Source organism: Anser brachyrhynchus (assembly GCF_964034855.1).
Source record: "Anser brachyrhynchus genome assembly, chromosome: 12".
Classification (NCBI taxonomy): Eukaryota; Metazoa; Chordata; class Aves; order Anseriformes; family Anatidae; genus Anser; species Anser brachyrhynchus.
The window spans coordinates 19,348,349-19,372,818 of NC_137707.1; the positions used below are offsets into that span (position 1 = coordinate 19,348,349).

The 24,470-nt window shown below is 34.3% G+C and overlaps 1 protein-coding gene across 4 annotated transcripts in view; it reads right to left on the reverse strand.

Annotated features, from left to right (window-relative positions):
• The window catches only part of PHKB (phosphorylase kinase regulatory subunit beta), a gene marked incomplete at its 5' end in the record, with an annotated part of 74,965 nt that overhangs the window by 42,758 nt on the left and 7,737 nt on the right, over positions 1-24,470 (reverse strand). For all 4 annotated transcript variants that reach the window (XM_080552926.1, XM_080552929.1, XM_080552928.1 and 1 more), the window contains 7 exons: positions 1,776-1,839; positions 5,980-6,095; positions 12,019-12,099; positions 14,073-14,180; positions 16,203-16,302; positions 21,244-21,382; positions 23,018-23,107. In XM_080552926.1, the coding sequence (XP_080409052.1) occupies positions 1,776-1,839; positions 5,980-6,095; positions 12,019-12,099; positions 14,073-14,180; positions 16,203-16,302; positions 21,244-21,382; positions 23,018-23,107 (698 nt within the window). The remainder of the gene's footprint in view (positions 1-1,775; positions 1,840-5,979; positions 6,096-12,018; positions 12,100-14,072; positions 14,181-16,202; positions 16,303-21,243; positions 21,383-23,017; positions 23,108-24,470) is intronic.

Below are 24,470 nucleotides of genomic sequence, written 5' to 3' on the forward strand. Positions count from 1 at the left end.
TTGCACTATGTAGCTCACCCACAAACAGAATACAGCTATTTGTTTATATGCTTTGCGTGACTGCAAAATTTCAAAGTAAACAATATTTAAGTTTTACAACTTATTTTTCAGTTAAAGACATTTGAGCATGCCACAAAAGGGCTAATAATTGTGTGTTAATTAATATAAATTAATTCTAATATGATCGTTCCAACACATACCTTCCATTTTGCCAGTAGAAAAATGGAGACACAAATAACTAAGTTTTTTTTTTTAAATAAATCAAGTAGTACAGAAATGAACTTGGAAAGTAATTTGGACCTTCCATCTCCCCATCACGTTTACAATAGACCTAGCTTATACACACTATCTGACCCAGACAGCACCTGAGAATTGAGCTTGTTCACCATTCACCACTTGTATCTTCTCTCCTTTGCATCATTTTCTTTTTGGCAAACCAACTCATTTAGCCAAGTTTCTTAAAGCTGAATATTTGAAGCAGACAAGAATCACAATCTAAAGGTCAGATCCTTCTGACTTACAAGACAAAAGGAGACCATAGGTATTGCAAAAAAAGTAAAAAAAACAACAATCCTTCCTTGAAAACAGCAAGAATATATGGAAACTTTACTCAGAAAATACACAAACAGTACTTAAAATCAAAGTCATGATATAAAATAATTAAAAACCCAAAGGATCATACCCTGCTAGAGAACAACTGCCTGATTACAGAAAAAAGAAAAAGTATAAAAATAGGCTATAAATGTAAACTTGTGTTGCTTTTTAGACCAAGTTTTGAATGTCACTCAAGCCTAAGAAGTGATAAAGCATGTTTCATCAACTTCTTATGAACTTCCTTATGAAATGCAGCCATTTGGGCATGCAAGTAAGGTACACTAACTACAAGTTGAAAAGGATGTAAGCTTCCAAGAAAACAGTGCAATTTGGAAGGCTTAGCATACTCAGCTCACCACTTCCTAGCTTGACCAGCCTATCCTTCCTTCCACAAAATTTACAGGGAAAAAAAAAAAAAAAACCTCACCAGAAAGTTCACAGCTGTTTCTACATGCCCTTAATGCTCTCCAACTTTCTTTTCAGCTGCACTCCTACCTTTCTTTTCCATTAATTAATAACACCTATAGCACACCAATGATGCATCTCTTCCATTTGTACATTTTCTAAGCTATTCATTTGGAAGATGATTCCTTAATTTCAGCTATATAACTGTAGGTATAATACTTAAAAAAAAAATGTACGTAGAAGGGGAAAACAAGTCAGAGATAAAAATTGAAGAAAAGGCTTGCTTTCTTGACTGATACAAGCCACACAAAAAAATGGGAAAAGATTTTAACAAAATGTGACATACTGAAATTTAAAACCTCTAAAACAGTGGGATTATGCTGAAGTAGCTTGTTTAAAGCTCTTGATCAAAAGGCACTTGAAAAAATAATGCAGAAGTAAGGTGATGCTTCTAGGTAAAGGTATACTACATTACGATCAACAAATACAATTCTAAAAGAAAAAAATTTTTGGCAACATAGTCCTTTTTCAGAAGAAGGTGTCATCACTTTAGATTTCTTTTAACTTCAGAAGGAAGGTAATTCTTGATAGTGAGAACAGTAATTATTTTATCAGACAATTGCTTGTACTTGAAACAGTAGCAATCAGTTTGCTAACCAATTTTTTTTTAAAGCTGGAATCAAACAAATTGTGGTTTTTTTTTTAAATATTCTCTGATCCTCAATGTAGATCATTACTGCTAAAAAAAGAAAAGAGAACACAAACATTTTTATTACCTGATTTCCAAAGAGATTGAAGCCATTAATTGCTTCTAAAGCTGCTTTTGCCAACCCCACAGAGCTGAGGAGAAAAATAAATAAATAAGCACACAGAAACAGACAGACTGTAATTCAAGCCCAGACTAATATTTAATATGTTTGACATTTTTCAAAGTTATGATCTCTTCTTGATTTCAATTTTGTGCTTAACGTCTATTTAATAAACTGATGATACAGCAAGGCTTGGGTTGGTTTTCTTTTGTTTAAAAGTACTTTTCAGCATTTTTGTTTGTCTTCAAATGTCAGAGACCATCTGGAAAAAGCAATTCTGCTCTCACCTTGCTGCTAGACATCTGGCATTATGTATTTCAAGGTCTTGTTAATAGTGTACTAACAGAAGATCTACTTCAGCACAATTTTTCAACTCAGGTCTCAAGCGTTATATTTTAATGTTAAACCTTTAACTTTTCAATATCTGGACACAGTACACAAATTTTGGGAAAAACAAAACTGAACCACACACAAGAAAGAAAAGAAGAAAAACAACTCTTATGAGCAGTTACACTGCTATGTAATAATGCTTGAAAAGCCTAAAATTTTAAGAACTAGGTAAAAACAGAATATACCAATGAATGTAACAGTTTCTTTATCAGCACAGTAATTCCTTGGAAGAAGAACAAGAAAAAAAAAAGGCGTAAGAAAGGAGTTAAAAGTTTATAGCTATTTTTCTCTAAAATTGATTGTCCACTGAGCCAACCACACTTTCCCTTCCTTTGCCGTCTTTCATTTGGTATAAAAATTACATAGTACTGCTAAATGACGAATTAAATAAAATAGTTTATCAGAGGATCGACATGTCCAGATAACAACGTTGGCACAGAGATAGTCATGATTGAAAAATTAAAGCATCCTTTAGAGTACAAGGGCTACAATCCATTTGTGGGGAAAACAGAAAAACTAACAACCATTAGGAACATTTACTTTCTGAATAGGACAGCTCTAGGTACTTTTTTTTTTTTATAAAAGTAATTAATGAAGCAACACTAAGGAGATAGAAAAAATATTCAGAAAATAATCATTAATATTAATAATCCCCAACTTTTGTGTGTGAGGAGTTGCCATAGTATTGACAAACAGCTGCACAACCCTGACCTAAGAATTTGTAGCAGCCAAATTGGCAGAAAGCTGCAAATACAGTCTGTGCTTTAACCTTAATTCTTCCGTACTCTAAGAAGCATTTGGGGATAGAGCAAACTTTTTACCTTACTGTACATTAATGATGTACTAATTCTTCATGGAAAATATCAAATGCTAAATGTAACAGCTGTTCAATAGCAACAACCACTGATACTCAGATAGAGTAAAACAGCTTGTTATATCTATAAAATACATTATTCTCCTGCAAAAGTTGAAGGAAAATACGGATTCCTTTCTAAAAATCATTTCTATTTCACACACTATCACTATCCTACAATAAGAATACTTACTGTTTTCTACCTCTGCTTACTCAAAGCCCCTGAAGACTGCAGTAGACTAACAAATACTACTTGCAAGTATGAAATGAAAATATGTATATCAACATTAAAACGTTGCTTTCTTTTCCTACATCATATAACACTTGTTCAAATTACGATGCTACATCAAGCATTCAGTTCACCATGCACAGAAGTCCTGCTAAGATTGCTAAATGTTTCATTGGTAGTCACAGGATGAAGTTCCTTTACAAAAAGTCTGAGAACAGCTGTAATATCAAGCATGCCTTCAAAAAACTGAGAAATCACACAATGCAACAACCCGCTACGGACATGCTACGTTAAGCTACTATTTCACACACTCATTATTCTACAATAGGAATAGTTACTATTTTCTACCTCTACTTACTCAAAGCCTCTGAAGACTTCAGCACTCTTGCAAATACTACACTACAGAGATGTGCAAGATCACAGCTCTACAGTCTTTTGGATTTGGAACATGAAGATACTGCACTTCAACAACTTCATTATTCCCACAATACATATGGGAGGTGTCAAAGACATTTTGCAGAAGTACTCAGCAGATGCCTGGAGAGCCACTTGATCAAATGATTACAGGACAAATTAATTTTTCAGAAGTCCAACCATATGGGAAGGGGACCACACTATAATAAAAGCTGTTACAAATCTTGCCTTTAAACCAGTAAAAGACCTGGGTCTACAGGGTGTTTCACTATTCATCATTTATTAGAAGTGTTTTGAACTGTACTACGGCAGAATACCAAGGCTGCATAAATACATAAAACATATACATTTTCTAATGTAGGCCATAATTTGCAGTTCTTACTCAAAAAGAAAACCCCTTTCAATTAAAGAGGAGAACTAATTTCTAATTCTGAAAGCAAACAGACTGTATGTAGACTTACAGTGTGAGTTTTGAGTGCCAGGAGTCTAGCATTTATAATACTGAAACTTAAGTGACTCATTTTCAGTCCATTATCACTGGAGAAACACATACATCATGCATGACTAGCCTTGATTAGTTATAATCACTTCTTGAATTATGTTTTCAGAGCTCTCTTCAGCAGATACACCACAGTAGTAGCATAACAAAGTATAAAGTATTTCAGCGTACCCAGGGCTTTCCTCCACAGTACCTAACTACATCTTTTTATACATATTATTCTTCTATTTTTTCTGATTTTTGAGAACTTGACTAAATTAAAGGAAATCGTCTGTTGGCTTCCTACAGTAAGGTAGAGTATGAACATGCGCACAAGGAAAGATAAATAGGGGCGATACCTGTTTCTGATGACCTAAGTCTACTTCTTAAATTAGGACAAAGCTCTGTACTTCCTTTTGTGCCAGCTCAGTGATCTGTTAGATTGGCCTATCCATCTCATAAAACTTTAACCTTAGAAAAACCGACCTATAAATGTCAGTCTAGATTAAGACAAAACAACATGCCCGTTTCCATCTGGTTAAAAGATTTTCCTTGTTTTCCCCTCAAGGAAGTTCACATAGTGAATAACCAGAACATTGCGAACAATGGAGATACAGAACTTTCAGAGTTCCTTCTGCTAATTTTTGTAGCATGGATGTGAAAGGAGGTACAAGATTCTCCAGATAAACACTCCTGTAGTCAGGCATTTGACAATTTAACAGATATAGTAGGGGAAAAAAAAACAATACATGAATAAAACTGGTTATATAATAATCTCTTGGAGTTTTTGGTTCTCATACTGATACTAAAGCTTTATAAAAGCATTGAAAAAAATACAGAAATCAATTGTTTTCCTGCAATGACATGTCATTATCTTATATCTTAAAACATACACCTGTATGTGAACTAATAAAAATTAATTCATTCTGAAAAGGGGAATACAGATTCATTTGGCAACATCTTCAAAGACTGGAAGAAATACATATGTATTATTTGTAAGCCCGCAATAATTATGATGTTCAATGATGTTTTAAAAATCTAGGATATTCAAGCTACAGCCACTTTTATAATTGATAAAACTTCAGAAGTCAAAAAGTCAGGAAAACAGTATTAATGTTAGAAAAAACATGTTGCTAGATTACAAATTTGATACTTCAAGATGCACAGTATATGGGCAATTCCACTGAAGTCAACTGGACCACATTAATATTAAAACATTAAGAACATTCCTAACGTCTTATGGGACAGGAGTAAGGATGCAGTTATCTGTAGAGTCTGAAGAACCTGAAAAAGAGCTTGTGCACTATGCTATACGCCAGTGTCTAGTGTGTTCTTCCCAGAGTGGTGGAGATAAGAAAATCTAGACTCAGGACTCAATACCTACTTAAATCAGGATATTCCTAATCATTCTTGTTAATCTGATCTACTGCACATGGCTCAAGTGTCTGAGCTGTTCTGTACTCAATTTTCAGAATAATATACATGCAGCTGCACATAATTACTGTAATTTGAATACTCAGCTAAGCATCTATGTGGTTATTTCAGCATGCACATGATGATAAAATTATGCTTCACATTTTCCCAAAATACATCTCTTAGTCTTTAGAAAACCTTAGTGACTTCTCATGAGCCTCTACCTTCACACCATATAAATTTTCAGAAAAAGTTCAAATAGTTCTTGTTGTTGTGTTTTAGGTTTGTTTTTGTTTTTATTTGTTTTATTATATATATATTTTTAACTCACTTCATGAATTCCTTATATCACATTTATTTGTTTTGGCTGAAAGCATTACGTTCCCTCACCTACCTTGAATGCAGCTCTGGACTGCCATTGTTGTATTTACTTCCTCTTTCCCAAACACCAAAATCAGGTACACGGTAGGCTCTTTCCACACAGAACACAAGATTTTGAATGAAGGACACCTGTAAGACAAGAAGGGGGGAAAAAATGACAGGAGGAAAATTAAAGCATATTTTCTTTTGTTCATTTTTTCAAAAAGACAAAGTTGTTTTTCCCCAGTTATCTTAATTGTGACTTCTATCCAAAATTCTTTTCAGAGTATAATGTTCCCAAGCTCAGATATTCTCTGTAAAAATAATTTTTATTAACAAAATATAAAAAACTATCCCAAATTTGGTGGCAATGTGATTTAAATGAAAGTTTCTATAAAGCCAGAGATAAAAATGATTTCATATTGAAGACACATATTTGAAGAGCTTCAAAAAGGTGGCATTTTGATCTTCTAAATCAGACTTGTCCTAAAAATAACTTTAGAGAGCAAGATAAATTAAATCCTACAAAATTAGGGCACAGAAATCTTGGTGCTCTTCCTTAATTCACATGATACGCTGTAAGTTCTACTATATTAGTTCTAGATAACATATTTTTTCAGATTCAAACATACTCCTTTATAAACAAAAATAAAACTTGAACCAACTTATAATTAAAATACCTTCTTGGATCAACATGTGTCAACTGAATACTCAGGGCTATACTCAACTATACTATACTCAACTATACTCTACTCAACTATACCTGGGGGTTCATTTAAGCAGACACTTTTTCCTCATTTACATAGTTGAAATTACAATCATGACCTCTCCACAAAATCCTCCGTTTCTTAGAGGCCCTTCCTCCCTTCAGGAAAGGTAGTAGAATTTACTCTCTTTACTGCAGCTCGATTAAATTTTGCCAGTGCGGACATTTTTCTTCTGTAAAACATTGCTGCATGGGCTTTTTGTCCTTTAATTGTGTGCATTTAGGTACATAGATCTCAACTCTGGAAAAAAAAAAAGTATATTTTTCTTTACCTTTCATCAGCTATGGAGAGAGAGAGATAAAAAATAAAAATCTCTTTTCGGTACACAATTGGGATAAGGAAATCAACTAATTTTAAGGAAAGTAATTAAAGGCAAAACAGCCTGTCTTTCCCACCAGCCTACTGCAATGCTGAAGTTGAGTAATATCATCATACAGAAATGCACTCAATTGTGTGGAAGTACAGGAAATTTTTGCAAGTAGGATTTTTATTTATTTATTTATTTATTAAGATAAAAGATTTCAGAAGAGTCCCATACTTTCTGTCAAGTAACACTTGAATTTCTGTCACCTTGCATCATCATATTTACCAGATAACCACATATTCCAAAAACAGGAAAGAACCGAGGATAATTAACATTTGATTCATGACCCCAGAATAACAGACTAGTTGAGATTGGAAGGGTCATCTGGAAACCACCTAGTCCAACCCCCTCCCCAAAGGGGAGTCAGCTGGAACAGCTGGGTTTTGAATATCTCCGAGGATGGAGACTTCACAACTACTCTGGGAAACCCATTTGATCATATTAAGTTCCATTATATGTTATTGATTATGCTCAGCTAGAAACAACATTATGCTCAGTTATATGTATATGTAACCAATCATATCATAAGCAAGGAGCTTCATAATTGTTACTACAGTCAAATGAACTTTTTTTTTCATTTAAATAACCTACTAGAGAAAAAAAAAAAGATCCTGTACTGTAAAGTGCATGCTTGCAGTTTTAAGTAACTTGCATCTCTGTTTTGACTTTTTCATCTCCATTTTTCTTTAAATCTCAAAGAGTTATTATTTCACATACACCCTTTATGCTAATACTAGTGACATATGAAACTCTATACTTACTTGCCTCTCTATACGTTATGTATCTGCTAAAATTTCAAATGGGATGCTCATGTACAGTTACCTATACACTATTGTTTTCATAGCTACTACTTTCAAGGAAACACCCTCCCACACTTAAGATATGCCTAGTACTGTTCTTTCCTACAATTTAGCATTTTCTTGTATAAAGATAATCTTTGTCTGAATGGAGCTAGAATACCCAGTGATTCAATGCGTCTTCTCTTATTTCTGTCATTAACTGAAATTTAGATGCATTAGCAGAGTGAAGAGGCTAAAAGCACCACATAGAAGTATATAGCTAGGTGATGAATTTCTATCAGTGACGGTATTCAGAACATTAGAAAAAAAATGGTCAATTACAGATATTTTACAAGAATAACTAGCAGTCCCCAAATAGCAGATTTACAGAAAAAGAAGCAGATAACAAAAGGGGGCGGAGGGAGGGAGGGAGGGTTCTGAGGAGGGAATATGTTGCCAAAGGAAACCTTCACAGAACAATCATTCATACCATGGATATATAAATGCTATAACCAAGTCAGTGCTAAAACACTTACAGAAATTATGGACTGTGTGTTAAGCTTATTTATCCGTAAGTCAAACAAGTGGAGAGCAAGGGGTAATAAAGAATATGAATGAAGCATAGATGAAAGCAAATAATCCTTGTTATTCTTTTTTATACATAGGTGCTTCAATCAAGTTCATTCATTTGCACAATCATATGCTGTCCTCTTTGCTATGGATGCAAAGATGTGATTAAATTAATTTTTCAACTACAAACAGATGCAACTAGAGAATAACTCATCGATAGTTGCCATGCCTGACAACAAGCAACCTAGTATACAATGATTTCCTCCTAAGCCAAGAGTTCTGTGTACAAACATATTCATGCAGACAGCCTGCCAAACATCAACCATCTGTCAGCACCTTCCACTGTGCTAGCACTGGCTCTAAACCCGCTCTCCAGGAAAGGAAAGAGACTAAATACATCATGGAATTCACAGTAGGAACACACACCAAAAAATACATGAAGCCATTTGAACACACATTTCAAAGTAAAAGCATATACACTATTTAATCTACAAAAAGGCACCATGGCAATCCATGAAATCTTAAGTATCATTTTAAACACCAAAGTAAGCCATGGATGAATACTAAACCAAAAACGTTTTTATAAGAAGTGCTGAAGTACACCACTAACTCCAAATTCTTGAAAGTACTATTTAGGAACAATTGACGGGGATGTACAGTGCCCACTGCAGCACTCTTCCATGCCATCGCTACTCTTCATTAGTCCTGAAAATGCTAGAATTAAGCAATTAAGAAAAGGGCAGAGTGCTCTATGTTTTGGCCAGTTGACACACATTGTGTCCTCAGGACATACCTGAAATATTGTATTGAAGAATGAGGTAACCCAAGCAGGCAAAACCAAATGTACTAGGTCCTAGAAAATAACCTCAGATAGAAATAATGACTTCCATTTTTTCTTTAAATAGCTCTGCAGACTGCTAGAGTATGCCAGCAAACAGCAGCGAACTCTAGAACCGTTAAAAATTATCATGTGTAAGGTAAAGAAACTTTGGGCTGAACCTTGGGGATCAGTACTCTCTTTGCTGGACCATTACACCTAGAGTGACAGGTAGCATCTTCTATTTGCCTGCTGAGCAGCATTGTAGATCTGAAAGTCACAATTACTTGCTAAAGTGAAAGAAAAAGATATCTTAATCTTGTCCTATCTACTGATGATTCCAAATTCTGCCAATGATCATGCAGTGTTACAGTTCCTTCATGATCAAGCATTTTAGCAGTTCAATGCTTGTTTGATAGTATTTGATTGCTTCTAATATACAAACCTTCATTACTAACGCTTTCAGCAATCACTTACTGTTGTCCATCATTATCCTGATCATTGCCTGCTACCCTTGTCAACATCTGTTTATGAATCTATTTTATCAATCAGCAACGTACTGCTTCCATAAAGCTGCTACTTCTCAGAGAAGTGGAAAGTCATCCAATACATTCATGCAAGACACCAGCAAAATATTATTTCATATTTTTCTGGATAACTAAAGATAAAAAGGCTTTCAATGCCCAATAAAGCACTTGAAAATCTAGAAGATAGTTTATAATTTTTATCTGTAGGAAGATTTTCATGCACTAGAACTGCTAGTAGACTTCCTACTCTACGTTAATTATACACATAACCAGAAAGTTGAAGGATGGAACATTAGATGCTGCGGGTTCAGCTCTTTAAAGACAGCATCACTTTTCTAATGAAGTATTTCAAAAACACCCCACTTGCCTATTTGTTTGTCCGGCTGACAGTCAATGCTGCATTTAGAATCATACATTCTCTGAAAGAGCCTGTAGGACAGAATGTTTACAGAAACTTCATGGTCAGAAACTTTCCTGAACTTTTCCCTGCAAATTTTAAGATTGCTTTAAAAATCTGCTCAGCAATGTTCCTTTCATAAAACTGAGTCTTTGGATTTATCATGGAACTCTGACTTTCAAAGAAACAGGCATGCTGAAGAAGACAGATGCGTAAAAGAATTCATGCTATTTTTATTAACCAATTACTTGAGTGACAAAGTGACAGTAAACATAATTTCCATTTTTCTTATATGTTACCAGTGCCCAAGAAACATTACATAGGTAGTTAAAAAAAAAGGGGGGGGGGACAAACTTGAAATGAAAGTAATTTTTTATATTATGAAGTGAAGGCATCTGCAAGTGGTCTAAAAACTTGTTTCAAGTTTGAAAAAAAGAAGCATAAAAGGAAGAGATTTCCTTTTAAAATATTAAACAAAAACAAAACAAAATTAAAAACAATCTAAGAAATGTTCAGAATCAGGCAGCCTAAGGCTGAACTGGTACTGTATCACGCCTGCAATTTCTACAGGTAACATGATACAAGAGTTTTTAATTTTTTTTTTTCATGCTGGAGGCAGTATTTTCTGGGGACTTTGATAGCTATAGTTTTATGCATTCATGAATTAAAAGCCCTGGATTTTCTTCTTCTGGTCTCTTTTTGTTACATCTCCATAGATCATAGATTACTAGAGCAGCATTGCAATGAAAACTACATCCTGACATTAAAGTGGAAAAATCCACTGAATGGAGATTCTAGACAAATGCAATTTTTCTGCAGATTTTGTAATTAAATGCAAACATCTGGAGGATAACATAAATTACAAGTCAAGCTAAGTAAATACATAATTATATACATTTGCTTCCTCAAAGACATAAAAGCAAATCATAAAAAATAATACAGACCTATCATATGATCTAACTAAGCAGTGATTAGAAAGGAGACAAGTTCATCTCTTAGTTTCTCATTACATAAAGAAAAATCATTAATGAAAATTTATTTTGTAGAAATACAAAGCAAATATAATACTACGGGAAAAATCCTCCCACCCCCCCACCTCCTTTTTTTTTTTTTATTTTAATGGTAGCACTATAAATACATTTAAGCTTTTTAAGGCAATACAGCAGCAACTATTCAACAGACCAGGGTAAGTTTAAACAAATCCAGATTAAGAAGAAAACAAATAAAAATCTGTGCCTTTCATTCCTTCTCAAAACTTAACCTCATTTTAAAACAGGGCAGCATGTTATCCTGACATGACTTGTCCTCAACAAGAACATGGTGGCTATTATCTTATTTTAAGAATAGTTAACAAACGTCTTTTACCATGATATAAATTGTTTTATTGTCCTTGAAAGATACAGCAAAACTTCTTAACACCCTTAGGGTCCATATGTATTTGAGGAAAGCCCTTGAGCTTTCCAGAAGATAAACCCTACCTATTGATAACAATGAAATACCACTGGACAGCATACCTTGACTGACAGCTTGAAATAAGGTGAAAAGCCAGTACAACATGACAAGAAATTATCTGTCCTCACAGGCCTTTTAAATCTTGATCCTGAACATTTCAGGAATAGCAGGGAGCTATGAAAGTTTTCAATGTCATGTTACATTCACTCATTGCATACCTATCTCTGTTAGCTTTTCATTTATTTCACTATACCTCCATTCCATTTATCTTTACTGACTGTCAATAAAGTGAGAAATATCTACATTGTATTTGCAGAACAATTACTTTAGAGTTGGCAATGTAATAAAAACAAGGAAAAAAAACTTAAAGCGTGTGTTTTAACATGAGAAATCTTTGTACCTCGTCTGTGTTGTAGATAATCTGCAGCCCCGAAGAGATCATCTCAACCAAATAGAGGAGAAATAATGACACAGCGTTTATCTGAAGTAATTAAAGACAAAAACAAAACTATAATTAAGTTTAAGTTTATTGGAGTCAAATAAACAAACAAGCTAAATGTGAAGTTACTCACTAATAAAGATGGTACTATTATAACACAGAATTAGCTGTGGTTCTTCAGAAATATTACTTTAATGTACCAATATCCTACATATACTGATGTTGAAACAATCAAAAAGGAGTGTTACTAACACACACTTTCCTCTACAACTTCTGCTACAGCATCATTTTTTTAAATTATTTTAAACCATAATTTTTTTTTTTTTTTTTTGCTGAGGAATAATATTGCTTTGACTTATAGGCAGTCGCTTTAGTCACAAGCTGTTTCAAGCATACATATACAACAACTCACCAAAAGAAAACAAGCAGCATATTACAGGGTACATACCACACCTAAAAAACAGATCACTTTATGCATAACTGGACCTTTAGCATTATCGCCTGACAGAACTATAATTAGAACATTCAGACTATGATTACATTTATGAAAACTTTCATTCTGTTGCTATACATGGCATTTATTATTAATAGTAATTACCTTCAGCGATTGTATGGACATGCATCATAATGTCATTTTATCATTAGTTACACTGCTTTTGTTACACAGAATTCTAGTAAAAATTAGAATTTGTAAAACTTTGATAGAGAAAGTTTACCACAATAATTTCCTTTAATGAACTATAAAAACACAACCTCTGTATATGAAATTTAGAGAAACTATAATAAATAATTATATAATTTTCAATTCCAATTTCCAATTCCAATTTATATAATAAATTGGAAAACTAAGGTCCAGATTCTATAAACTCCAAAAGATTTGAAGAACCAGTGACTTCAATTTCTTAATACGATCTGAGAAGCATCAAGTACAGTAACAATGGCTGGCCAGCTACTTAGCATATTCCCTTTTTCCCAACTCAATTACCTCAGTTACTCTCTTTTTTGTTCTCTCCATAGGGCTGAAAACCCTCTCTTTCTACAGATTTGCTGATGAGAAAAGGGAATGGACATTCATGTTTATAAGAAAGGATGATTTGCCAAGAAAAGCAGAGACTTAGAACAATCACACAATGCTCCCCAAGTCCCAGAACTGCTGTCTTCTCCCACAGATAAAAAATATGTATGTGAAGGAAGTTTCACTCAGAAATCCAAAACGCCAGCTTAGGATAACTCCCATGTTCATTTTTCTCAGAACAAACGTTTTCTGAATCCAACACATTACTGTACAAACTTTTTGGTGATGTTGGTACCATGAAATAATTACCAACCTACTGTCACTTCTGAGTAACTTCAGGAACAATTTCTGAATTAAAAGAATACGTAGATTTATGGAATGCAAAAGGACACTCTCATGAACACATAAAAGGGTCTGAAGGTACAAAGGAAAAAAAGAGTAAATCAATGCTCTGAAAACTGAAAGAGAATAAAACTATCAATAGGGAAGTTATATGATGAATCTGATTAGGGACTGCTATGCAAAATAGTAAACAAGTCTCTAACTAGACAAAGCTGTTGACAGCATCCGTTAAATCTTTACTGTGAAGGAAATTTGCTCAGACTTATGTAAAATTAAGCTGGGAATGATAATAAAAAAATATAGAATTCAGTGTAAAATTACACTACTTCTTTCATTTCTCTGAATATTTCAACATTTTAATGCCAGGATTATTTAGTGACAGCCATCTCTTGGCCTCAAAAAGAATAAGGATTAAAAAGAAACAATCATCCACCTCCACAAATCCTGCAGGTATTTTAATACCTTCTCACCAAATTATACCACTGAGTTATATTTGAAAACAGTCTGTCCTTTTCATCAAAAGATGCAGAAGAAATTTCAGTTTTATGAAGTTTAAAGCATCTAACAGAAATCTAAACATTTTTTGAGATGGCCGCATCGTGAAAGAATCAAGACAGTAACATTATTTAAAAACCATCCACACACACACACACCTTACCTGAAGATGACCATATTCCTTAGCTGAGAAGACCTCATCTCCAGTATGTGCACTGAAAACAGAATGAAGACATTCAGATGGTTTGGGGTCTTGCTTAAACTGCTGAACCTAAAGGTGAATTAAAGGCAAAACATAAAATCAAATTAAATAATTTCCAGGCATTTGGCAACTGCAAATTCACTATATAACTCATGTGTTTCAAAATTTTCTGAAAAGAGAATCAAGCTATGTGAAACTTAGAAACAGCAGTTCCTAAAACTTACCAAAAACTGTATCATGCACACTAATGTACACATATATGTGAAGAACAAAAATATACAACCCTTCTAATTTACTTCATTTTCATAAAAAAAGAAAGTGTAATAGCGAGCTACAGATGCTGAAATTGTAGCAGGAAGTGTGTTGAAGTGTATCATGTCTACCTTGAACTCACACATCTGAAGTATATTCAGAGAATCCTGACACATAAGCTTTCAGCTCAAGAAAGAGAATAAATGAATGCTACTTTGTATAGTTACCATGTCTAGTCAGTGAACGTATTCAGCATATTCTAGGTTACAACTCATATGTTTATTGGCATTAGAATATAACATCTGCAATTATGGTCACAAGGAGTATAATCTATTCTTGTCATACCTCAGTATTTGGGTACATATAATTCATTTTAGAAACAGAGAATCACAGAATCATTTAGGTTGGAAAAGACCTCTAAGATCATCCAGTCCAACCTTTAACCTAGTACTGACAGGTCCACCACTAAACCATGCTACCAAAGTTCTACATCTACACGTTTCTTGAAGACCTCCAGAGAAGGTGACTCAACCACTTCCCTGGGCAGCCTATTCCAATGCCACACAACCCCTTCAGTAAAGAAACTTCTCCTAATATCCAACCTGATATTATTAAAAAGCATGTTCCCTCTGGATAAAGTCAGCGCATATAAAATTTCTCAGAATAAAGTCCATCAGTAAATGATGTCTGTTAGGTAACTGACACTGCTTATTACTACGCTGCAGGAAGAGAGAAGATTTTATAGTAATCAAGGTGAAAAATGACAACCAGTACATCAACAGTTTGACACCTGTGTTAATTTAACACTCATTATTCATAAACATACTGATCACCCTCAAAACAAAACACTGCATGTCAAAGAGAAAAATAACAGCTCAAATGTAACAAGATCAATTTAGGTCAAGATTATTTAAAGATCTGAGACTACAGAGAAACAAACTAAGAAAACAGAAAAACTATCATGGCAGCATAAACACAACTGGCAATATGCCTGATTTGCTTATTATTATTATTATTACTACTGATAGATGCCTACGAATTTTACATTTCAGTTTGTGCACTTAGAAGTGATGTCAACTACACAGCAACATGGAAATTATTTTTAATAGCAGTTTAAAGTCAGTTGGATGAAATTTAAAATAAAATAATCACCAAATATAGGTATTTAACTGTCCGTAGAATTACTGCTAACCACTACACAAAATTAATGCACCGTATCTAAATTTTGACAAGGAGAAGCCCTGAATATTCTTGAGTGTACACTGACAAGGGGATTATAGGCTGAATATATACATTACAAAATACAACTGCATTATAGCATAAACAAATTACCCTGTTTCTACATTCACTTTGGATTGCTGCCCTTCTGAATTTACATCATTAAATCAAAGAAGACTGCTAAAGAAACCAAGCAAAATAATCACATTGACCACCTAGGTAAGGAAAATAACAAATACAATAACCAAGTTCACAGTCCAAAGAAAACTCTCTAGCTTTCAATAAGAGAAATTTTGTATCCTTCCACCTCCAGGAATAAAAAGACAGTAAAAAAACACACCATGTTACTAATGGTCTAATACTTAAAAGGGATAAATGACTGCAAAATTAATCCAAACAAGTTTCAAATATGCCATGATGCTTACTGTCTTTGCAAGATTCTCCTTTCTTTTGTACCTTCACACAATGCAGCAACCTAGCAAAAATGAGTGACGTTTTTAGCTGCGCCACACAGTAATACTGCATTCCCCTTTTGAATTTTATCTATATTTAGAGGCTAGTTTTTACAGTTTAATTAATGCTTTAGAATTGAGTGCTTCTGTCCACACTACAGTGGTTTACCTTATCGGCCTGACGCATGTAGCAGTAGAGAATTCCTCTCATACACTTTATAGCAGAATGCTCCAGTTCATGAGTTCTTCCCTTGTCATCATCAATACGCCTGGTTAAGAAAGATAATTCATAAAACAAATTGGAAGTGCATTAAGAAAATACAAAGAAAAAAAGGACACATTAATGCTTTGGGGTATTAATGTTTTGGGGTATTAAGTATTTAACTAACATTATCATATAGTGCCCACACTCTTATCAATGTAGTTACAGCCCTGCCCATAATTTCCTCATTAAAAAAAAATAATATATTTTTTAGGTTATGTTGCAGCTTACACAAACATTCCTATATCAAATTTTAAAAGAAAAAAAAAATCCTTGAAGCTGTTATAACATTGCAAGCCACTGTTCTGTGTTGCTTGAGAGATCCAAAACGTGAAGGTAATTTTGCTTTAATTCTACAAAACATTTCATTCATAATCAAGCAATTTCCTGATTATGTTAAGCTACAGCTATACTTACAAGATCTGAAAGTTAACTACACAAATGTCCAGAAATGTGTTTTAAGACACTTTGTTTTTTTATATCGTGAAATCAAACAATACTCACAATTACTACATTACTAAACATATATTAAGAACTATGCCAAACTCAAGTTACTTTAACAAGAAATGTATTGTGTGTAAACAAGCCTGATCACTGCATTCATTGTTCTTTCCCCTTTCTTGATTTTTGATTGAGCTTTTCAGGGTGAAAATAAAATTTTCTTACAAATCTGTAACTTAAAACAACGCATTTCTGATACAAATATGCACTGAAGCATAATCTGCTCACCTCTCCTTCTCATTCCACTTTATAGTTGTCACTAATTTGGTTATAGGTAAGCAGACAATAACTACATCAGGAAGCATATCCTTTCCCACCATTCTTAACATGTCATTAGCTTATGTTGAGGTTTTGCTACCTATGCTGAAAATTAGAAGGTAGTGGTAACTTCAAAAATAATACACATCCAAAATTCATGCTATTTAAATGATAGTCCTGGATACAAGAAACGTACTTGATTTCAACTGCAAAGTTCAAACAGGGGTGGGGGGGAACAAGTAATAAAACCATAATACAAACTGAGGATGCTGGTTTTTTTTGAGCAGTAGGATTTATTCTCAACATTATTATAAATCCAAAGAGCAGTAAGAAGCAGAAAAATAGGCTCTGAAGTTTTCACTTAATAACCTATATTTTTCTCCTTTTATTCACAACAGCAGTGTTTGTTTACCTAATGTGCTCTTAAAAAGTTTAGGTTTCATTGAACAACAGTACTGGTATGAGTCAAGCCCAGTAATTTGTATCTGGTAGATAATGCAGATTTCCACGAGTCTTGTATCTTAGCTCATTCTGAATTTTAGTCATATGCTTAATTTGAATCATCAACTTTTGCCCATCAAAGGCATTTCACCATGCGGCAGCGAAGTCCAGGACCTTGTTTTGAGCTTAAGTGGAAATAACGCAAACTACTTGTCTTGCCACTTGCCCTTTCTTCAATTTGCAAGTTTCACATATCAGCTTCTATAATTCTACACACTGGGAATTAAAGACTGAATAACTCAGGCAACGCTATGCCATGCTTTATTCTATGAGGCTTTTTCAGCTGCTGAAAATTCAGAATAATCATCTGTGTACCTTTTAGTCTTCCTTCTAAACTTTTTCAGTTTTTTTTCATTTTCAGATGCTTTTATTTCACCCAAGAAATTGGAATTAAAAGACACAAACATTTCAATACAAAAGAAATGAAACTAATAATTACACATTCTGAATGCTAATTTCCTTGTAGTTTTTGCCAGTTTCTGAAAATTTTGAGATCCATTAGACCTTATGCATGGCATTTCCAGAAGAAAACACAGACTAGCAATTACAAAGAAGATCTTTGTATGACTTCTCTTTCAAAAAGCATCATTTTGAAACACTTCTGAGAAAAGAATTTTAATTACTTTTTTTCACATTCATATCATAGGTTCAGAATCTAAAGCAACAAATAGAGACAAAAAAGAAACTCAAAACTTTTTATCTGCTAGATAGATTATGTTTACTTTGACAGTTGTTCCCCATATTATTTCTGGCACTACCTTTGTAAAATATACTAAAAATTTGTCCAAGAACGTGATTACTACCTCACCACTAGTTGGTGACTATTAAAAACAGAGTAAATTATTCCATATTCGCACACCATCATCTTCATTAAGAACACTACATTTGAGTTATCATCACCTCCATATTTTCTTGGGTGGCTAGAGAAGCAAGGTTGGAGACAAGGAATACTAAATCTCAGAAATGAACGAACAGTAAGTCATTGCAGTGCTAGTCATGAAGCACCTTGTATATTACAATGCCTTTGTTCTTCCATATTCTCCAGTTTCACAGACAGTTTGACAAGTCATCTTTGTGACTTATGTATAGCTTTGTAACATTTTGAATCACTATGATTTTGCAGTCTTTTGCAAAAAGAGAAATCCATTTATTTTTGCTGAAGCGACAAATCTATCATTAACATGAAGCACAGAATTCAAAACAGTAATGAGTTAAATTGGGAGATTCAAAACTGTAATATTAGTGAACAGACAAGGAAGAACTGTAAGCAAAGAAAAATTATAGACACTGATGGAGCACAAATCAAACTCAGAGTTTTCAGTGAGTCAGAATGCAGGCAGTGTGATACGAATGCTTAAATCTAGACCAGCATCCAGGCTTTGAATGGAATCATCCCCACTTATCATCCACTGGTTACACTTGCAAAACATCTTTGAAACACAAATTCCTCTAAGAGGAAACTGAACAACAAATGTACTCTAATACCTCTAATTCCTGCAGTCCCCCAACAAGGTGTACAAATTATTAGTACTTTGAACAGGTATGAATTATAAGGGCTGGGGGGACGTTCGGTTTAGGAACCTAGAATAAATCCAATCCGAAGTAAAACCTTCAAAATACTTATGGAGAATTAGGGTCCCCCCTCAGAATCAACAGCTTCAACTCACTGACACGTTACTGCAAAGCCAAATTATTGGTGATTGTAAACAAAATCATAGGGAAAAAGTCAATACTATCACACATTAACAACGAGCTACAGGAATTCGTACAGAAAGTGAACCACCCAAAATTAGAAAAGGAATATAGAATGACAATTACAGTAATTACAGTAAAATATTAAGGCAAGTAAAACCAAACCTCAATGGTTTAACTGAGTATGTAAGGAAGGATTGAAGGCAAGGAGGTATCTTTATTCACAGATGAAAGATGAAACTTTTCAAAACTTTTCAAATGAGATCTTGATGAGAACTGGGCATAAGAAATCATCAGAACAATTGTTTTGTGTAACTTCATTACCTTTACACATCTGAATGGCACCTAATATTTAATGTATCAGTAGATGAGAGTAAATATTTAAACTGTACACTCAAATGTTAAAATCCACAGAAAAAATATTCTTTTTGCTTATTTTAAAATAGTTAAATTTTAATGACATTGTAACAGCAGTTAGACAGAAGGCATTTAACCCACCAACAATTAATTAGAAAAAAAAAATGTAGAATTACCACTGAAGCTGAAGAATACACACTTTAAAAAAACTGCAATATACTGAAGATATTTCACCTGTTTTTTTGTTAGTTTTAGTACTACTATTCAAGGGAAAACAACAGTTTTCTTCAAAAAGAAAGTCATGAAGAATAGTTTTAATTATATGAATTGGAAAGCAATCTAGCACCATTAAAGCCTGACTGTTTTGATGACTTAGTAAGATTCTGGTTGCAGTTTAAAGCTTGTCAGTAAAATGATTTGAGAAATAAACACTGCTGACAAAAGAATGGAAAGTAAGAACCTTACGCTCTTAGGAAAAGCTGAAGAAATTTTTGAAGAAAGAAGATTATTCCGAAATAAGCGATGAAAATCTTCATCACTTTCCTATTAATTTAGCGAGAATAGATCTTAAATTTGTCTGAGAATGTAAGACCTCCTTCATACCATTTAAAATAGCATTTTTCAATATCCAGATACAATTTGGGATCAGACTGAAGTCTTCCCATTTATTAGTTATTAACATAAACACAAAGGGAGACGGGCCTTCTGCCACCAAATGACGGACTATGTTACTGCTGATAATAACCCCTGGGCTTAGCACAACAGTTTCGTCACAATGGAGAAGTTAATATATCATTTCCATAGTTGGACCGGATTTGTAATTTTATCTTGTTATGACGTCCTTTCCCACTACTCTCAGAAATCCTGTCAATACACAACCCTTTATACTCCATGCAAACTAACAACTGTAGTCTAAACCAATATAGATGTGGAATTTATCCTGTGCTTCATTCCTGGCTTTTAATTTCAACTGCATACACTTAGTGTATCAAATCAATTATCCCGATGAAACAGAGTTTTCAGTGAACTGACAGCCTAGATCAGCGTCCAGTTAACATACTTGTACTAAGAAGTTAGCAGGCACATAAAGTGGAATTATAGAAAATCAAAGGCAACAAGAAAAGTAAGAAAAAAATTATCATGTAACATACAACAAAATACAAAAAATAACCTTTTGGTTGAGCAGTCTCGTGTCCTTTGTATCTGCTGTGGATAGTCACTGTTATTTCCCAAACATATATTTCTCAGCATTTGAGGATTCAGCCTTCTGTGAGTATCCCGACTGTTACCCTACCACAAGCCTGCTTCTGCTCTCAACCCATGTACCACATTTGAAATGAGCAGTATTCCATGAGTACAGTTTGCCACAATAACCTGTATTTTTAATAGCGTGTATGAATTCCTCGGTTTCAGAATATTGGTGCCAATGAAATTACATGAAACTGTATTTGCTTACCAAAATTACAGACATTTTTAACCTAGTAGCTACTTAAGTATTTTTTACTGAGATTCAGAAACATGCATCACCTCTAGGTGTTCACGATAATATTTTGAATAAAATATCATCTTTTAAAACATTCCCGGTGTACTGCATAACAGAAAGTAATACAGCAGAGATGTGAATTTAGAAGTTACTGACCTGTAAGCAAGAGCTAATGCCCAGGAGCATGCAGCACAGTAAAGATTGTCATGCACTTTTGCCTTTCGGTTATCCCCATATGTCTTTGTAGGAAACAGACCTGTGGTTGGGCTTTGATGAAGTAGCAACGTTGTCTTAACTGGAAAAACGGAAGAAGAAATTAATTGTTGCTAATGAATAATATTCACAACATGTTTCTTCCAGTTTCTGCATAGGTATAAATCAATATATGAACATGTTTGCGCATGCACAATATAAAAAGTTCAGGAGAGACACACACAAAGAAAACTTTTTCATACTGGTTTGACTCTCAGAACTCTTTTCAAAAAACTCAGTATTCACAAAAATTCTATGACTATTCCTATAGCACTGCCCACTCCACACAGAACCACTCCAACACAACTCAGTAATTTCTCTTTTTTGCAAAAAAGGGTCTATAGTATATTGTCTGCCCCCAAAATAATGTAAACAATAGTTAAACTCAGCAGAACTCTGCATTCAGAAAAATCAAGTTTTAACTCTGGCCAGATGACTATTTCAATACTCTTTAAAATGGCAAGGAGTGAGACACTGAGAGCAACACATAGCATAAACTATTTACATCAGTTTTTAATATTAACAGTATTCCTACTGCTCAACGTAGAATAATATAGGCAACACAAAACAGCAGTTACCATCACGGAGCAGTGAATGAAATTCATATTCTAGTGCTGTATAATTTTTATATTTCCAGAAGCCACTCTTCAAAGTAAATTGGGAACAGTCCAGTAAGAAACAAAAACAAACAAACAAAAACACAACAAGAACAAAAAGAACCCCAACAATGCTAATGTTTTCATAACAGTAAAAAACACAAAATCTGCTTTCATATACATATATAAGCTCTACTAATTTCAGGGCTTTGCAATAGCTAGAGGATGCGGATGGACATGTTTTAACAGTTCTTAAAAATAATACATCAAAACAACATGGTATTATTGGAAAGGGTACATTTAATTACCTAAATAGGTAATATATATATTCCTATATATTTGTATACTTTGAACTCCTTTATTCAACAATTTAGAAACAACTACATGGACAACTTCTTAAAAGTAAAATATGTCTGGGCTATTTTTTTCCTGTCCAATTTCCAGATGGAAGGGCTGTAGCAGAACCAACAAGTATTATGAGGATTAACACGGGAGTGGCTCTACTTATCTAAAAGATGCATAAGGAATATTTTCTTCTCCTACCTCATCCAAGTCCAACAGACAGCTCAAAATTTTAAAACGTTGCAAACACGTTAAAAAGGTGTAAGGGGTAAGCTTACGCAAAGAAGACACAGAACAGAGCAATCTTCCATGTAAAAACCAATTCCAAATCATATCTTGGTTAGTTTAAGCATCAAAAACTATCAGATCACCTTTACTCCCTCCTCATCTAAGATAATGGGGCCCAGCTCTACTCTCTATCTATTCTATTGTTTCTATTCCGTCTGTTCTACTGATTGATAAGTGCAGATGATAAATTTGAACGCTTTGTACAGGTCATCATGATCTTTCAAGCAAGGTATGAAATATCCAAATACGTGTTACATTATCACTGGAATCCTATGAGGAATTGTAATGATATATTTTTTTTCTCTTCAGAAAATAGAAATCCTTATCAGAAATCGCAGATATTACTTTAAGATAAAGCTAATGACTGTTATAACCATAACTGTAAATACTCCTGTAAGTTGCACTGAAAATTTTTCATGGTAGGAACAACTCTTAACCAACTCTTTACTTACCAATTCTGTAATAATGATCTAATTTATCCCACAGACTTCCCCCCTCTGGTTTTGGAAGGTTAATACTTTTAAGTGGCTCATAAATTGAACCTAAAAAAGAAAAGAAAAATCAAGATCAGGATTAGTTACATAATTTCTACTATTACTAAAATGCAATATGATTGTTTGTGTTTGTTATGCAAAGGCATAATTTATCTAATTTCAGTTTAAGCAAAAAATAGCATTTTTATTATCTCAGAGAATGTAACATTTCTGTACATACTCTTTCTACAGTGCCTGTCCATGCAAACAAGACCTCCATGTGGATCTCCAGTGCCTCACAGATGTTTAACTACAGCAAATGCCTAGCTGAATGCATGTCTCAAACTCAAGAAAAAAATGTTAGTGTGTTCTCACATACTATTGAGGTCAGTAGTACAAACTGGTCAGCAGACAAAGCCCCCAAATTACCTACATTTCAGGGAAATACAGTGTTATCATTTCTACATTGTTCCTCTGCAGTGTCCCACATATTGACTACTTCCCTGTTTGCACCTGAAAACTCTGTTTTGCTGACAGCTGAAATTAGCTACCTATCAGAAAGACAGGTTTCTTTAAAATTCCTGAGGTAAACCATTTCCAGAACCTAATGTTAAGAGTAACATACTGCTCTCCTTCCATTAATCTTCGTGGCTTTATTCAATACCCTGGATTGCAGGATCTCTCACGGTGTCATTTGACAGGAGGAAGAATGGGAGCCTCCCCTTTCCGGACTGCACGCTGCGCTTCTGAAAAGCTCAGAGAGTGAATTGTCAGGGAAGCCCAGACAGCCAAATGCTTCTGGCAGGATGCAGCAGAGCGCTCCTATTCAAGTTGCTTCTTTTGCACTCCCTGCACATATCCAAGTATTAGACAAGAGACTGTCCATAAGCGGGACTCAACCAAAACCAAAATGAACATGTAGAGTGGTGACAGAAGCCTTACTAACCAAATCCTGAGATAGGAGGACTGAGAAATGTTTCTTGCCCCTCCAGGACTCACACCCCACCCCTCACATTAGTATTACTTTTGCTTTGCAATAGTAGTAGCTAAGAAAATTCCTTTTCTCCCACCAAAATCCACCACCCCTACTCGAGCAGACTCCCGTGGGTCCTTGGTTGTATTCCCTGGTAATGTCTGAGCACACAGCGGAGCTTTCACTGCCACCTTGCCTGTCCTCGCTGGGAGAGGTAAGGAGCAAGGACCACGGACAGGTGGGAAGCACAGAGGGCTCAGTTGTTTGGTTGTCTAAAAAACAAACCTAGAAGACATACGTTGTTCTGTAATAGGAAAGAAACCTCAATCTATAACAGCTCTCATACCTTCTGTTTAAAATTCAACATTCTGAACCCAATTAATTTTTTGTTTCAGACTAGTATTATGTTTTTCAACTTCTTTTTGCCTAGGAATTTCTGTCCTTTAAAAGATTCATGAT